This window comes from Barbus barbus (genome assembly GCF_936440315.1).
Source record: "Barbus barbus genome assembly, chromosome: 33".
Taxonomy (NCBI): domain Eukaryota; kingdom Metazoa; phylum Chordata; class Actinopteri; order Cypriniformes; family Cyprinidae; genus Barbus; species Barbus barbus.
Genome location: NC_136761.1, coordinates 14,559,150 through 14,577,788, shown reverse-complemented (window position 1 = coordinate 14,577,788; position 18,639 = coordinate 14,559,150). Strand labels below are relative to the sequence as shown.

At 37.1% G+C, this 18,639-nt stretch overlaps 1 protein-coding gene across 1 annotated transcript in view; it reads right to left on the bottom strand.

Annotated features, from left to right (window-relative positions):
• LOC306853444 (rap guanine nucleotide exchange factor 2-like) overlaps window positions 1–18,639 on the bottom strand; it is a 104,202-nt gene that overhangs the window by 28,726 nt on the left and 56,837 nt on the right. Inside the window, exon 7 of the mRNA XM_079390864.1 lies at window positions 871–1,002. Within this exon, the coding sequence (XP_079246990.1) occupies window positions 871–1,002 (132 nt within the window). The remainder of the gene's footprint in view (window positions 1–870; window positions 1,003–18,639) is intronic.

Sequence of the window (18,639 nt, the reverse complement as noted above, 5' to 3'; positions counted from 1 at the left end):
GGGTGCCGCTCCTGTCAGCTAAGAACAGGAAACGGAGGCTACAATTCTCACAGGCTCACCAAAATTGGACAATAGAAGATTGGAAAAACGTTGCCTGGTCTGATGCCTGAGTCTCGATTTCTGCTGCGACATTCAGATGGTAGGGTCAGAATTTCAGGCTGGTGCTGGTGGTGTAATGGTGTGGGGGATATTTTCTTGGCACTCTTAGTACCAATTGAGCATTGTTTAAATGCCACAGCCTATCTGAGTATTATTGCTGACCATGTCCATCCCTTTATGACTACAGTGCACCCATCTTCTTGAACATGACGATGAATTCACTTTACTCAAATGGCCTCCACAGTCACCAGATCTCAATCCAATAGAGCACCTTTGGGATGTAGTGGAATGGGAGATTCGCATCATGGATGTGCAGCCGACAAATCCGCAGCAACTGCATGATGCTATCATGTCAATATGGACCAAAATCTCTGAGGAATGTTTCCAACACCTTGTTGAATCTATGCCACAAAGAATTAAGGCAGTTCTGAAGGCAAAAGAGGGTCCAACCTGGTACTAGCAGGGTGTACCTAATAAAGTGGCCAGTGAGTGTACATCGTGTTACATGGTTACTACAAACTGAGCAGTGAGAATACTGAATATTTTGAACCTCCAACTGGGTTACACAGAACAACATGAGAGCCAAGAAATTAAGTTGTTTTTTTAATAAACTATTACTTTATTAATTGTAGCTGCATTAGTAATTACAGCAGAAAACAGTAAAAAACTGTTGACTGCTGTCAGTTTAGATCATAAAGTATGTGTCACATTGTAATGGCATTGTCACAAAGCTGCTACTCCTACGTTACCCAAAGACTAGGTGTTTGTTACCTGGTATATGTCCGACAGGCTGCTGCTCCCAGAATCACTGGTGATGCTACATCCTGAGTGGCTAGAGGAAACGTGCGTCACCTGGGGGTGAATCCCGTCTGCCAGATGCAATCTGCTGAAGTCTGCTGGCAGCTGCATATGGAGACAAACAAACCGAGTGTCAGGATGATCTGTAACCATAATGATCTGTAATCAACTTTTTGATCATATATATATGGCTTCAAAGCGAACAGATATAGACCTAAACGCAAATATTCATTGGACTTCCAAATGTCACAGATTGCAGTTTGTCTTTTCAGCTAAGGTTCAAAGTAATTTCAATTTTGTGGAAAGCTGCAGTCCACTACGCTATCATTTATTCATCAAACCTGCAGTCTGATGTTTCTGATATGACTCCTCTCTAGGATTTTTTGGGGAAACCAGGCCTCGGAGACATTCAATATTTTATTAGAGCTAAAACACGACCAGACGATATCTTAAACATGGGAGATTTTCCCGATCCACAGTTTCATCAAATGCATCAAAATATCAGTCAGTTCAGTCACATTTAATACAGGGTTTCCATATTTTCCTTCAACAGAATAGCACAGCTCATTTGCTAATGCTAATGGTTGTTGACAAGTGGTTTATCACACAAAGCCATTCTATGACCTCAAAAGACTTGGAATATATAAGCCATTCAAACAACTAAAAGCTCATATTTTCCAAAGTCCTGTATATTTTCCGCAAGCCTGCCATTAAGTCTGCTTATACGTTGATTCCCAAAAGCTAAATTTAGACTAAAGCTGTAGAGAAAATGACATTTCTAATTATATTTCTAATGCAAGACAGCCTTGGCACTGGAGAACTATCTTGGCTTACAGCAAGAACAAGGCAGGTTCATATCTACACAAATACAATCATTAGGAAAACAAATACCTCATAATTAATGAAAGAAAGACACTGCATAGTCGAAGGCTACAAAATATGCACGTGGAATGTTTATTTCCTCTGGTTCAGTGTGAGCAAGCAGCTCTTTTGTGGCGATGCTCTGTACATATTTGAAGGGGTGCGGCTGCAAGAGCAAAGCATGAGTGTGTGGGGGCTTGTGCAAGAGGAAAGGCTCTGACAACAGCACTGAGATAAGGAGCTAAGAACCAATTTCAGCTAATATTAGAGTGCACACAGCCCACACGCGCACACACACGGCCACATTCCGATAAAGCTCTTTCAATCGGCTCCTGATTGTGTCTGCGTGTGTGCTCGTGTGTGTATGTGTGTTCACGAGTGAAATTGCTTTTTTTGGGGGGCTATTGGATGTCTTCAGCCAGCTGTGGCTGAGTATAGCTTTCATACAAAATGCATCTGACCTAATTTCCACTCCCATAATCTTATACATTCCGGAAATGCAGCCAATTCTCCCGGGAGACAGAAAGCTTGAACACCGAGAAAACAACCTTATAGATGGAATAGAAGCAGATAAGGAATACTATATATTTGCAAGACACCATCTGCACCAATACTCGTGCGGTAACAGGGGGAATGGAGGTAGACGCCTGCTGTTTGGTGTGCTGTGAGGCTAAAGGTGTGTTAACACACTAATGTGTTGATGAATATTCCTCCTCACATACGCAAATTCATTATTTTAATCTATTGCCATGGCAGTTCATCCATATTAATTAGGGCTATTTACACCTAAAAGCAGAGAGACAACATAAGAGAAAGGAAGAGAAAAAAAATAAGAGACTGAGTGAGCGAAAAAGAAAGAAAGAAATATAGATAGATGGAAAGAATGAACGAACAAACAAACTAGTAAAAAGTAAAAGACAAAATGAAAGAAATACAAAAATGCACAACATAGCAAAGGAATGAACAAAATATTGGACAAATAATAAGAAACAAAAAAAGGCAAATAGAAAGAGACAGGAGGAGTCAAATGAAGAAAAAAATTAAATATTTACAATTAACAAAGGAAAAGGACAAAATGAAATGACTATATACAAAACAAATGAACAAATAACAGTGAAAGACAGAATGAATGAAAAGAAAATAATTATAATTACAGTAAATACAGGACTGCAAGACAGATAGAATAAGATAAACAAACAGGAGGAAAGCAAGACAAAAAGAAACTAGACCATGTAAAAAGAAAGCACATAATGAACAAAAAGAAAATGGAGAATAAAATGAAAAATGGAATAAACAAACAAACAAACAAACAAGAGTGGGGAAAAAAGAAAAAGAAAAGACCATTAACGAAAGACAACAGAAAAACAGAATGTGTCAGAATGAAAGACCAAAGAAAAATAAAAGAACAAACAAACAAAAGAGATCAAATGAATGAAAGACAAAAATAAACATGCAAGAGTACAAAAGAACATACAAACAAAAGAGAACGCAAGAACTAGCAAACAGACAGAAGAAAAAACAAAAAACAAAAAAACAAACGAAGGACAGAACAAAAGGAAGAACAAATGAAAGACAAAACAGAAGTTAGATAAAAGAAAGGCATACTTAATAAGGGTTCTTGAAGCACCAGTACACACTCAGCCTGATGTGGTTCAGTGAAGACTATCAGGTCAGCGGGTGCATTCAGCACTTAAAATAAAGGCGCTGTGATAGCAGCAAAGCGCCTCCATCCTCCCTCCACATCCCTTCGCTCGAGTTCCTCAAGGCTATTCCCTGAACAGTCCTGGATGGCCACAGAGCTGTCAGCTATGATACACACATCAGCTCTCCTCTCGCTTCCACTGCAGAAAGGAGCCATCAAAACCTCCAGCACACCAGTAAATTCACTTCTCAGGAGTGTACATGGGCTTTCCTCCCTGCTGTCATAGAAACGAGCACGGAACAATGAAGCATTTGCCATTTTTCAAGGTGTCTTTTTGTTTGTAAATGAGGCTGATTTGCACGTGATGCTTCCCACAGGAGTTTCAGCTGCACAGAGTGTTCATTACAACGACAAGAGCTTTCTACAGAAATACTAGCACATCGTTTAAGAAAAGACAAATGTATTTTTGTTTGAAGTGAACAGTCACTGATATTTTTAAATGTTCTCTAGGTGCATCTAAGGAGAAGGATGGTGATAAACTGAGGGAAAATGTGAAAAAACACCTTGTTTTAGGCCCATCACCTAATTCTCTGAACTGGGGAAAAAAAATAAAAAATTCACAGAATGGATTTAAACATGGTACAATGTTAAACGGTGCTAAGAGTATTATTAAATTTGCCAAAACAGTTAGCAGGGGAACTTTGTGCAACAACAACATCTGTTCCAATTCTGCAGGAATCTCCAAATTTGTCCCTGTGGTTCAGCTTGAAAAAGAGAATAAAAGATTACAAAGTGTTCCAAGTCCTAAATATTACACAAATTATCCATGAAGTTTAATTTATCTTCCCAAAACTTGTGTGATCTTCTTATAAAATGCTTCACTTTCATAAATCTCATCACCACGGGCAAAGCACAAATATTAGCTCCTTCCAAAGATACAACCTGCTAACATACACAGTTCATTTTATGAGGTTCATTGAGCAAGAAATGGAGCATTGAAGACTAATGAAGTTTATCCTCTAAGGTGGGGGTGGGAGATATGGTTAAAGCAGTATACAGAAAATAAAATAAAATTTTACTCATATATTTGTAAATGTGAGTTTGCAGGCTGAACTGAATGTAACAAGACTGTGTACTGCAAAAAAAATAAAGAGATGACAACACATCTTTCCATTCAGTTATCCTCGTATGAAATGGCTCTTATGAACCAGCTAATCTAATGAATCATTGGAAAAGCTTCACAAACTCAGAACGTGGCGGTTTAGATCACTGCACAAACTTATTACTCAACATTGAACTTGTTTACTGAACTGTAGATTATCAGTACTTTTAGTTTCATTGCAATATACATGACTTTTATAAATAAGAAAAATCCAGTGCATTCTTATTTCTTTTCAAAAATAAGTAAATAAATAAACATAAATAAATATATTATTACTGACCAATTATTAAAGAACATATGCATGCACTTTTAGCTGTGATCTCAGTATGTGATAAGAAATCAAAACCAACAAAATTGGCACGCATTAGCCTGGAGGGATGGTTCAACATTCACAGTGAAAAAACATATCAGAATAAAAGAAAATAGTCCAGCAAGGGATTAATGTTGGCATAAGCTCCTCAGGGCAAAATGAATGAAAACTCAAATTTAAAAACTGACCATAAATGTTTAATTTAATTTATCAGCAATAGCCCAGCCAGTTTTGATTCCACATACATCTTTGGTATGCAAAGACATCATTTAGACAAAATGTTGGTAGCGACGGCAGTCGATATACATGTGTCAATAGCAATATCCTGCCTGCCTCCCGTGCCCACCCAGGGGTCCGCTCCTGTCCTTTAAGTGCCCTTTTCATGTCACTGTTGCACATAATAAAGACTTAACTCTCCTACCACACAATTTAGGGCAGGCCTCAGTCAATTAACCCAAGAGGCTTTTAGTCAAACAGTGCACAGGTCACAAACAGCACACTACACTCACAGGGGTCCCAAATATCACTCTTGTGATGCCTCTGGGGGAGTTTGTAAATAAATGAATGGGCTTGAGGCAACACTGACCTTTCACACTTATCTGTACGAATGCAAGGTTAATAAATGCTATAGGGTCACAGATTTAACTGGATCCTTGCTCTTTAAAATATCTGTGGGTCAAAAGCAAGTCCAGAAAAGATACTTAATGACCTACATAGCCAGACAAGAGTGCTACCAACAATTGCTTTAGCTTATTCTTATGCGCAACTGGATGCATACTTGTTTCTAACAAAGCCCTACCTGCTGTTTAGCATTAGAGGTGTGGATGTGTGAACCTGTAGCTTATATGCGTGTGATGAGCTCATGTCTGTCAAAGCAAAAGGTGTGACATTATAAAAAAGGGCTGACGCTGGAGGACTCAAAGCTGCAAACCTATCCCATAAGCCTCAGCATCGCTCTGGGGCCTCTCGCTTTCCTGAGCTGAGAGGATCAAAAGATTAAAGAGCTTTGACTGGGCGTCAGATTAAACAGGACCGATATTCTCACAAACACATGCCAATATATTTACTACGCTAATGTAGAGAATACAGCTAAGGAAAACGACAACTTCCTGATATTCAATGAAATAGCGTCCGCAACTAATCTCTTCAAGTACTGGTCTCCTTAAAGATGCAACTAAATGATGCTAAACAGCAAAACAAATATATAAACTATATGATTTTGTATAATTCCTGAAGCTCAACAGGTAGAGTATGATACTGGCAACACAAATGCATAAATTGATTAAAATGAAATACAAATGCTTTAAATAATACTAAAAAATGTCATGGTTTTGACAAAAATATTACGCATTTTACAAAATTGATGATAAGAAATGTTTCTTGAGCACCAAATCAACATGTTAGAATGATTTATGCATTATCATGTGACATTAAATACTGGAGTAATGGCTACTGAATATACAAAAATCACAAAAATAAATAGCATTTTAATATATATTCAAATAGATTTTTTTACTGTTTTACAATATTACAGTTTTGCTGTTTAATCGATCACATAAATGCAGCCTTGGTGAGCAAAAAATACTTATTTTATTAAAAACGCCTTACCAAAAACTTATTGTTTGAATATTAATACGTAATAAGGAACAAAAAATTTTTTTGTACTTCATTTGACTTCATGAAACGAAACATAAATATAAAACATAATATAAAGGATGTATGAAAAATAATATAAATTCTTGCACTGAAATGAATCAAAGAAAGTATGAGGGAGGAGGAGCTGTAGAAAAATAAATGGGAGAAATCAAAATGCTCAATATGGTTGAAAACCTGCCTTACAGTAAAACAAAAAATAAAATCTAGATGGACAATAGCTGCCCAATGGAGTTACCAAGATGGCCACAGAGTGAACTAGCATGCCTTAAAGGGAAAATAATATTAGAAAAACATAATTCGGTTCCGACATCTGATTGGTCAATGCATTTTTCTAGTTGTGCTCAAGCCTTCACACTCTGACGAGAAACACTTGTTCACAGTATCACTGCAGCTTGCACAGTGAATTGTTGTATTTGTTGCATAGCAACACTTATGTCAGGATCTATGAAGATGTTCGAACACCAGCACGTTTCCAGGGCTTGCACAAGGCCAAACGAACACTAGCACATTATGTGTGACAGAAGATCAATTCATTTACAGCTAAAAGTGCTCATCATTCCACTCAGCAGTCCGACGCTGATCGTTTTCCGATGCCGCCCGTGTGCAAACACCACCAAACGTGATCACTCACTCGCACAAACACACGTTTGTGAACAAGCATCGAGGCGTTCAAAGATGCATTCGGTCACAACTTTGTGAACTTAATGAAACGCAATATATATTAAGCTGACAGTATCGTTCAGCGATGTCATAACTCCTCCCACACGCAAACACTCACACACAGTCATCATAAAGCCATTTAAATCTCATTTTTACTGATTCCCAAGAGCTGTGACAAGCCAAACGTGATCTTGGCCATTTCATCATCCAGTACACACACGTCTGAGTGTGTGCGGGGTGACAGGGGGCGGTGTGCACATGGCCGCCTTCACACACTGACACATATTACACTAGCAGCGGATGAATGAGGTCGTGGCACTCGACAGCCTCTCGTAATACAAGTCGCACGGTAAAACACAGCACTACACCAGACTTTCATGAAATGTCAATTACAACAGATCTGCATATATGCAATTAAATTGCAAAAACGCTATTTGATATGCCTTTTAAAATCATAGAAATCTCATTTAGCTCTCTGCAATGACTGTGATATTAGACATCCAATGCATCTAACGCTGTTCTCGTCCATCCTGATCATGTTCGGCACATCAGGCTAATCTGATGAGCGAATGCTGGTAGTATTTTGAGGAGGAGAGAGAGCTAGCAATGTAGGGTCGATACTTACGGGGCTTTTATCAGCCTGGCTGGAGACTCCATGGCCGCCACCACTAACTAATGGCTTCATAATGGAGGTGCAGAGCCAAGCCGAAATTTAAGCATCCTGCTGGTTCCCACTAATCTTTCCCTCTCTCCCCCCTCCAGTGAGTCTTCCCCTGTCTCCTGTTTTTCTCCCCCCTCCTGCAGGGGAGAAGAGGAGAATCTTTCCCCGGGAAGGAGGGGGAGAGAGTATGTTCACCGGAGATGATGCTCTGGATTCGAACAACACAGTTTCCAAAAAATATATTTTTAAATCAATGTTTTTCCTTGTCAGGTGCACATGACATCTTTCTGTCCACTGGGTCCACGAAAAAAGGGAAGAAAGGAGAAACAGTGCAAAAGGATGAGAAATCCGAGCAGGGATGAGCAAAAACTGAATCCTCCGTTTCAGGTAATTAGGTAAGACTCTCCCACCAGTGACGACCAATGCCGATCGACGGCGTTGTAAAAAATGAGGGGAAAAAAGGCAAAAATGGCTGACAGCACTTTCACTGCCTCTCCATCCTCTGTCTCTCTCGTCTCCACGCGAATGGATTTATGCACAATTAGCCGAGGCTGTGACCAGAGAACCAACCTCACGCATCCAGCCTGTCTTTGTTAAACACTCTCGGTTCATTTGTGTCCAAAGCAGGGGGGTGTGTGAGTGTGTAAGAGAGAGTGTGTGTGTGTGTGTGTGTGTGTGTGTGTGTGGAGGGGGAGGAAGAGAGGGGGCTTTGAATAGGAACCTCCTCCCTCCCTCACTGATGTTGAAATAGCGCCGCTGGTGCCTGCTATACTACACACATATGGGTAGTTGACGCATAACATGGTTAATCATCTTCAGGGTTAACATTTATACGCATGTATAAGGGAAAGTTGGCCTCTGTAACTGCTTATTTATTTTAAATACGCTTTTTGTCTTTTTAAACAGCCTATGAAATCAAAAACAAAGTTGTGGATTTTAGTTCATGTCTGTTATGCCATTTTTACATTTTTTCACTCCGACAAGCTAACAAAATTAACTTTGAGCAGACTTACCAATGTAAAATTTAGTGTTTTTTTCTGTTTAATACATTTAAAATTCTGATGACATCATCTTGTACTACAAATTTTGTGTCCTATTGCATGCTCTCTACAATAAGAATGCAGCTAAATCTTACTTACTTTATTTTATTTAAATAAAAAATAACACTCTTTTTGATATGTCTGACCAAAACTTCCATTTTCACTGGGAAATGTAAATATTTCATGGGCTATTTGATGTTCATAAGCTATGAGTACATTCTGTGTAGTTTCTCAATTAATATGAGCTTAATATCATAATGGTATTTTTCTGTATAAGTGATAATAATGTTTATTAAATATAATTGTAATTATTAGTTACAATATTGTATTTATATATTCATGTATATATACTTTATATATGTATGCATGTATACATGTATGTATATATATACACATATACACATTAATGTTCTATAGTATTTTATAGTAGGAATAGTTCACCCAAAAATGTATGTATATGGCCAATTCATGTTAAATACTAAGTTGACCGTCCTGCTTAAAGGGATAGTTCACCCAAAAATTTACCCATCCTCATGTCGTTCCAAACCTTTGCATGTTTCTTTTTTATGTTGAATACAAAATAAGATATTTTGAAAAACCAAACAGTTGTTGGTCCCATTGGCTTCCATGTAGGGAAATAAATACTATATTAGTGAATGGGGACCATCAACTGTTGAATTACCAGCATTCTTCAAAATATCTTCTTTTATTTTCAACATAAAAAAGAAACTCATACAGGTTTGGAATGGGTGAGTGAGGGTGAGTAAATGATAACAAAATTTTCATTTTTAGGTGAACTATCCCTTTAAGCAGGACGGTCAACTTGGTATTCAACGTGAATTACCCATACACACACACACACACACACACACACACTCGCACAGACACTGCAAGAGAACAAGACCGTGCTAATGAAAAAATGAGAATGAAAGAGCATGCAACGGATGAGGTGCAGATATGGAAATAAGAGAGGATGAGAGACAGTTGAATGGTGGTGGGGGGGCAGAGAGGGATGGAAAGACAAGAGAAATGAAGGATGAGCACAGTTAGCCCAGCGAGAGTAATGTCATTATCACGCTCCCCTCTGCTCACCACCAGGGCTGCAGGCAGTTGGCATGGCAACCGCGGAGGAGAGCCATTTCCTGGTAGGTCTGGGTGGGAGAGTGTGAGTGAAGGCTGGAGAGGAAGAAAAAGAGATAGCGAGACGGAGAGATGGAAGACGAGAGCAGACGACAGAAGCGCAGAGCACATGGCTCTCTGACATCCTCTGTGTTACTATGACAACGCTGCCAATTCACTCCCCACCCCCCACCATACACACACACACGCTCCAGTTACCCCTCTAGGCGAATGACAGCCCCGCCCACACACGACCCTTTAGCTTTGTGGAAGTGAGCTCACCCTTTACACACACTCTCTCTCTCTCTCTCTCTCACACACACACACACACACACACACACACACACACACACACACACTCACTCACTCTTCCTTAAAGGTCCATCTCTCTTTCTGTCTGTCAAAATAAAGATGTACAGTAAATGTTATCATTCAATCAATCAGTCATCTGTCCATCCGGTATAAAGCACTCATTGTTTCACAGAGAGGCGAGCTGTAATATCTAGCTGTGCCCTGGACTGACACTATATGATAATATGAATTTGAATAAAGTAAAATATGAACAATGCATCAAGCAGGTCAATAGGCCAGCAGACAGCAATCAGATGACTTATGCAACGAACCATACATAATGCTAATGCCAAAGGCAAATATGTCAATATGGTGTAATTTTTATAAATAATAGTATAGCACAATAAGTATAGTAACAATAACCTTTATAGTAAAAATAAAGGTTAAAAAATAATAAACCTAATAGTAAAAAAATCTTGAGTCTTGATTAAAAAAAAAAGGAATAATTGCTCAAGAAAATATACTTTCATTCAAATGTGTGCTGTTAATGGCTAATTATATGCAATAAAGTGATAAAGGCTTTTAGTGTTATGCTTAGACATAAGCATTTCGCTACCGTATCAAATAGAAACAGCCAGCTTGCACGTTTGTGCTTACAGAGGCGATGTGGGCGTGAAGATACAGATTGAAATTCTGGATGGCTTCCAGCTATGCACAGGGACCAAAACAACCCCCTGATGACATCATCCCCGATGATGTAATGCTTGACAAAAACAAGCTCAGGTGCTGCCACGTCCTGTCGTTAGAGTAACCACCAATCATCGCAGGAAAACAGAGCGTCATTACGTCACGGTGGTAACAGGGTCACATCAAGGGACGGCTCAGCATCACCCAGAGTGCATTTCAGGAACAATAGATGCTCATTATGGAAAGGTTGAGAGTGGGTCAAGCCGCCTCTGCTTCATGTAAAACAACAATGAGCATCCATGTCCATGAAGATAGAATATAGATAGAATGAAGTGAGCAAATAGGTTTTAGATTAAGTTATATAATAATCCGGCTGTTTAGTGATCAACTGATATAGATTTTAAAAAGGCTAAAACGTATTGATATCTAGAAATCAAAGTGGTGAATAAAATGCATTTTAATGATCGCAAACAAGATGCTGAAATGCTGAAATTACTAGGGGAAAACACATTATGTACAATATTTTTCTTTTAATTTCAGCTCATTTTATTTTAACTTCATGTATTAAAATAACACTAAAACTGAAATAAAAATTAATAAACACTAGACAAAAAAATGCAAAAAAGACAAACTACAAAAATGACAAACTAATTCAAATGAAAACAAAAAATATTCTAATTGAAAATATAAATAAAAATGACAAATAACACTAAAATTCTACAATAATTACAATAAAATCTCAATTATACTGGAATGTGTGTTTTTTGAGAAATAAGAAAAAAAACTATAAAAACTGGTTAAAAATATAATAATAATAAAAAAATAATAATAGAAAAAAAACACATTATCCATTAAGAAAGCAGTCAATAGACTTTGGAGATAACACAATGGAGCTGTTGCTTATTATTTTAAAATGACCAATTATTGGTGGATTAATTGTCTATCACTAGTTATGTCATCAAATAACATCCGTTACAGTTTCTAATCGATAGTACTTTGTTTAGCATAGCATAAGACATGCAATAATATTAAACGGTATATAGTGTATTAACTTTATTGATGAAAGTTTTGATCAATGAATCAATCCATCAAAAAATAAAAAAAAGGAAAACCCAGCGGTTTTGTGAACTGATGATGTAGGCAAAATATGCTTCTTACAAAGCTCTGAGAGGATTTTCAGAATGCAAATTGAGATATTAGCTCCTTTTGAAAAGCTACTGTTATCTCTCTACTGCTGAAAACAGCACAACTGTCAAAGATCCCTCTCCAGCCTATACACAAGGGAGTTGGGATGCAGAGGAAATGAGAGGAAGTGGGAGAGAGAGGAAGAAAGAGAGAGAAGGAGAGAGAGAGACAGACAGATAGGATTAACATTGACTGAAGCTCAATGTTTCAGTCAGATATAGCTGCTTCATATATATCTTTAATGTATCATATCGTTGGCCATGCACTGACATGCGTATCGCATCAGCTTCAGTTATGGAGATGCACATCCCTATAATATACAGTATATTTATTTGGCGAAAGTGGGCAGGACTTCTTTACATTATTTACATGGTGAAGAAACATGAAGAAAAAAAATACAATAGCAAAATGTGTTCCAAACAAGTCAAGAGAAAGAAGAACTTGTTATTCTTTTGATTTAAAACTCATGCACAACATGATTAGAATCTGTTTTTGATCTGTGTCCATTAAATTGCCCCCGCAAAAAAACTAATTAGATGAAATATTTGTAAATGATTTCAATTTACACTATTATCCAATATAAATCACAAAAATATAAACCATTACAAGAATAAAAATAATTATAATCGTCTATCCATTTATTCTCCAAATCACTTTTCCTTTGTAGGGTCACAGGCAAATAATTATATTCTGAAATAAATATTGTTTTCATGATATATAAATCACTCATACTGTGATATGAAGACCCAGTCCAACTAACAACTCAATTAACCCGTTTCATTACATTAAAATGTCTATAGTGATACTTAGTTCATGGAGTAATCTTCTAAATGACTTGCACAGTAATTAACATGCAGTGTTAGAGCTGGTTAATACTGTAGACAGAGAACACCACATGCATAACAATAAGGACCACTGCCTTTATACTACGAGAAGGAGAGCAACTTCAAATGACCTATATGTTATTAAAGCAATAAACCAAGACAGGCCATGCATTAACAACAGGTTAAAGGGTGACGTTGGGCAGGACAAAGTAGTTCCAAACAGCAAAAGACACCAATGATCAATATAACGATGTTCTTTTTTTTTTTATACAATAAACAACTTTTCAATTCAGTAATACAATCCATTAGTTTGCTAGTTAACCACATGCCATTTGCGGTTGCATAAACACAGTATTCATACTATGAAGAGTTTCCTTAAAATACAGATAGTTCCTATCCACTATTGTTTGCCAAACATAGTTAATCAAATGAACTATTACTTGGCAGAATAATTTTTTATAGCAGTTGAAATGTTTTGAATGTAAGTCTAAAATGCATTATAACTTTTTTAGAAGTCGTTCCATCCCAATTACAGCTGTGTATTTTATTGACCAAAGGCAAAAGTGTGTTTTCTCTCTTAGCATGTGGCTAAGCAGAGCTGATATGTCTTGGAGGGATATGTTTAACATGGGACTAATTAAAGATCAATGATATAGACAACATAGGTGTTGAATCCTGTGGAGGAAGAGAAAGCGTCTTGACTAGCTCATGAGTGCTGCTTGATTCTCATATCGCCGGTCAGGGTTCAAAGTGTCCATGTTTCACTAGCGCACTTTCAATCCTGGACGCTTCCTGTCAAAACACAGATGCAGGAAGAGGATTTCCTACTAGAGCGAGAGAGCTGGTGTGACTTCTTAAAGAAATAATGCAGGAGGAAGAGTTGGTGGTCAAAAAACAATGGTGAAGTGAGATGCGGCGTTCTGGTAATTGTGAAGGGCGGAGAGGGTCAACATAACAGCACCCAAAGAAGGAAGTGTGTTTCTTCCCCTCTTCCAGAAGTAGAGCAACTGCATTCTGATGTGTGATTACTACAACATGCATATATCAAAACATACCGTTTTAAATAAAACACTGAGAGTGATGATCTTACCTAAATAATGAGTTACTTTCTGTAAACACATCAACATTAACAATTTGTGACGCTATAGAAATTGTGTGATGGAATCAAAAATAATGAACGATTCTGGTTCAGATTCGATTCCATGAATGATTCTCTTAGTCAGGTAGAGAAAGTACTCTACATGTCAGAAAGAAAAATTTAAAAGTTTTTTTTTGCCCGGCCCAGTTATTAGGTGAATAACCACTATAACTGATTCAGTAAGGACTGGTTCATCATTTGTTTGACCCATAAATGAATCTGAATACGAATAAGTTGTTGATTCACAACTCTAGCTATAACAGAGCAAAGCTGAAGCCATTTGCTTTGGAGAAAGAAAGTTTCAGGTGTAAAAGTTAAAGCATAAACCTAAAAGGTCACTGGATGGGACTTTACAGCACACTCGTTTAACTGTAAACCTCTATGACCATGGTAGGCATGGTAATCTACAACAAAACTGCTGAAGACTGAATACGAGAGGAAAGAGTTGAAATGACAGCAAGATCAAAGGACGAGGAGGGCTGCGAGGTTTCTGCAAGGTACACTGCTCCTGGCTGATAGCCGTCCATCTGGACCCGACGCTCTGCTGTTATCATTTAAAACGCCCGTGTGGTTTAAACCATCAGCTCTATCATAACGGTCATAACAGCTATGATGGAGCTGGTGTCATAATTGTCAACTGTCATTTATGCTAATAGACAGTTTAGCAAGGCAGAAATACAAATCATTTTCATTCTACAGTGTCATGCTGTAAATATGAAGAAAACAAGGCATGTCTAGTGATATTTCTTCACCACAATACATTTGTGACAGTATAAAACCCTGAGGGCCATAACAGATACAACCCTTTACAGTATATTCTGTAGTAGTCTTCTGAAGCCATATGATAGCTTTTCATGCTTGTGTGTGTGTTTATAGTGGTATAAATCTTTTTAAGTGCAGGCCTTTTGTGTCTCAGTGCCGCCGTATACTGCAGCAGCAGCCATCACTGAGGACAGCTCTAAAAATAGAGCCGACTCTTCACAAGAACACCTGACAAGACTCCCTCTCTCATTCTTTTCCACTCTCTAACACACATGATCACACTTTCCATCTCTCAATCGCTTTGCTTCACTCCTCACTGAATCTAATTACCGCAAAACAAGTATCAGCTCAGCGGCAGCTAAGTCTCCCCATCAGCTATCTTCATCAGACCAAGGGCGTCAAATAACATGCTAAAACAGACACATATAAACACATTAAAACACAAAAATCTTACATGCACCCTTGTTTGTTTAAAAAAGGCTGAGCCTTGGTAGTGCAGCACTATGCCTAGCTATGAAGTCCTAAATTGCTATTGTTGTTTTCAACTAGTGTGATTCTGTTCTGACAGGGTCATCGGGAAAATAAATGAAACAATCAAGAGAAAATACCACTGAACATTTAATTGTGCGTAGCAAAGTAAATAAGAGAAAATGCTTTGAATCAAATGGTTCAAATAAATCTTTGGTTACTGATGACACAAGTCATACTATTAAATGAACTTTTTGGTATTTCGGTGAAAATACGACTGTCATATGCCTAATTAGGTACAGAAATTAATACATTAGTTGGTGTAATATTTGTTCAAACAGTATGGATGGTACAGCACACTTTGTTGCTTATGCTTTTACGAAACAGTTTCTTATGTCCATGTTATTATTTTGCTAATTATTGGGTCTATTATTAATAAATATATTCATATACAATTATTAATATTTTCTATATTTTTTCTATATTTCTTTTTTATATTTAATTTTTGTATTTCATATTTAAAAGAATTTTACATTAATTGCAATATTTGACGAAGGATTTTCCCCATAAATACCAAACTGAATTACTGTTCTGCCACTTAATTTCCAATGTATAATCTGGGTTCTGAAGCAAAACTAGTTGAGAACCAGCAAATATAATCGGTTGTTAGTGGAACAGTTACCCTTAACCAGTACATAACTACATGAATGATGCAGCCTGTTGGGAAAAAAAGTATATTATTACATGCTTAAATGATCAAAATTATTAACAAAACAAAATGTATATTTATTTCTTTGTAAAGAATTTTACAATAATTAGAATATTTGATTTTAAAGATTTTTTTTTTCAAAATAAACATCAAATTTAGTTACTGTTCTGGGTTGCCAGTTGATGTCCAATTTTGGTTCTGAAACGAAACGAAAAAAAAAAAAAAACCCAAAAAACTAAACAAAACACAAAACCTTAAACAAAAAAATTAATAAACAAAACAAAACAAGAGGTGGACCCAAGCCATATTTAGGGAATGGAACGATCGAGACTCGTTTGGCTTGGTCCAGTAAACAACCGCCTAGCAGCCACCCTGAACACCCTAGCAACTGCATAGCAACACACTAAAAACCATTAATAGCATAGCATAGCAATGCCTCAGGAACCCTAGCAGCAAATTCGCCACTCAAATATTCTTTTAAAAATGTAAAAATCTAGTTTGTTTGACTAGTTATAAGGCAATAATCTCAGCGTGTACGGCTTGCTGTATAGCATCACCCACTTTAAATCACTGTTGGACCAAACATTCATTTAGCAACATAAATACACACACAAGACACATCCACACAAATAAGCCATAGTTCTATGGTCACAGGGTCATAAACTCTTATCGCATGCACATATATAACCTACACACATATACAGTATATAAATCACAGCTAAGCAGGAAGTGACACACAGAGGAACAGAAACAGTGAATAAGTACGATACCTTAGCCTTAACGCATTCCTGCGGAGGAGCCAGTATGAGGAGAGAAGCAGAGAAGAGGAGAGTTATTATCAGCCTGGGTTACTGAAGAGCAGAGCAGGCTCAGAGAAACCCTGTTAAGCACTTTGCAAGTCATACTACGGGAAGAAGAGAGGGACACATCCTTTATAAAAGCTCAAACGCTATCAAAAAACAACAGAGGGTAGTGCACACATACATACATACACACACACAGCTGAGAAACATGAGGCGGATGCTGAAATAAAAAGCCACAAAGCTAAAATAAAAGGGAACTCAGGCACTTCAGGTGAACGGAAAAGCAGCTAATTATGCAACCAAATACAAAGGATTGGAGGTCATTTAGTTATTGAACAACTGAACTGCAATGATCAGCAAACTAGGAGATGCAAAAAATCTGGTATTCATTGACTGAATGAGGGTCTCATGATCATTAAAGCACCACATTACCGGACAGGAAGGGGGAAAAGACAAAATGGTACCCAGCGTTAGCAAACAACAAGGCAGACACTGTTCACTGGTCTTAAAGTCACTACTGACAGACAAACAAATTTCATTTAAAAACTCCATGAAATGGCTTGACGAGAGCAGATTTCTTTCCTATTGAAAGAGAACATTTGGGCACAGCATACTGAATGGCTTTATCCTTTAAAAAAGAAAGTAAATAATTTAATTTACATCAGTTTTGAACCATCATTTAATACTTGCTACAGTAGATGGAGAGAGAAAAAGACTGTAAATTCTAAATTAGTACTAGACATGATCTCAAAGCTATGAACTAAAACTACAATTTTGGTTTTTTACAGCACAATTATATGTGATATGAATGTAAATTCAACAGATCTTCTCAGTGGTTTTGATAACTTGGGATTTTCAGCAAAAAAATGTACATAATGGCTTAATTACTGATGGGTTTTCACCACAAAACACCACAGAAATGCCATAAATAGTACTGAAATTTAAGCAAAAATCTATGAAATAAAACACTACCTTGGAATTATAATTATAATATATTCTATTTGAATTCTGAGCAGTCGGAGATAGAGCCTTTTTGTTTGGTTTTTTTAATAAAAACTCCCAAAATGTACACAGCTTAAAAAAAAGAAAAAGAATATCACAGTGTAAGTTGTCACAGAACAAGAATATGTGAATAACTGAATTTTGGGAGAAAAAAAAGTCAGATAGAACCTTAGTTCCCAGGTGATGAAAATAAAATTACCCAATCCAATTCCCTTTTTCATGCAATCATTTTCTATTATCACTACACTAAATTATGAAAAGATCTAAAATAAAAAGATTAAATAAAACAAAAGCAAACAAAAAATAATATAATAAAATAAATAAAATGATATATTTTATATATATATATACACATACACAGCATGTATACATTTTGTCTGCTAAATGACAAAAGTAAGTAAGTAAGTATGTATATATATATAACTTTCTGTTTGGGTGTGAGACAGACTGTGTAATATCCAAAAATGCTGTTTAAATGAATGCTGAAGGAGTGTTGTGCGTCCACTAACATCACTGAGATGAATGAACTCTACCTCATCATTTGTCTTTGAGCTGTTCTGAATCATTGTGCCTCTACAAGATGCTTCCAAATACAGTATGACTGATCTGAATCACGTCTAGGGCAGAAATGCTTAGAGACTCAATTGAGTTCAATTGTGTGAGGCAGGCAGGGCAGAGTACAATTATTTCACTCTGGTGCCAGAAATTGAATCAAATTAATGCCAGTCAGCAAGTCTCTATAAGGTTATGCAAGATACTCAA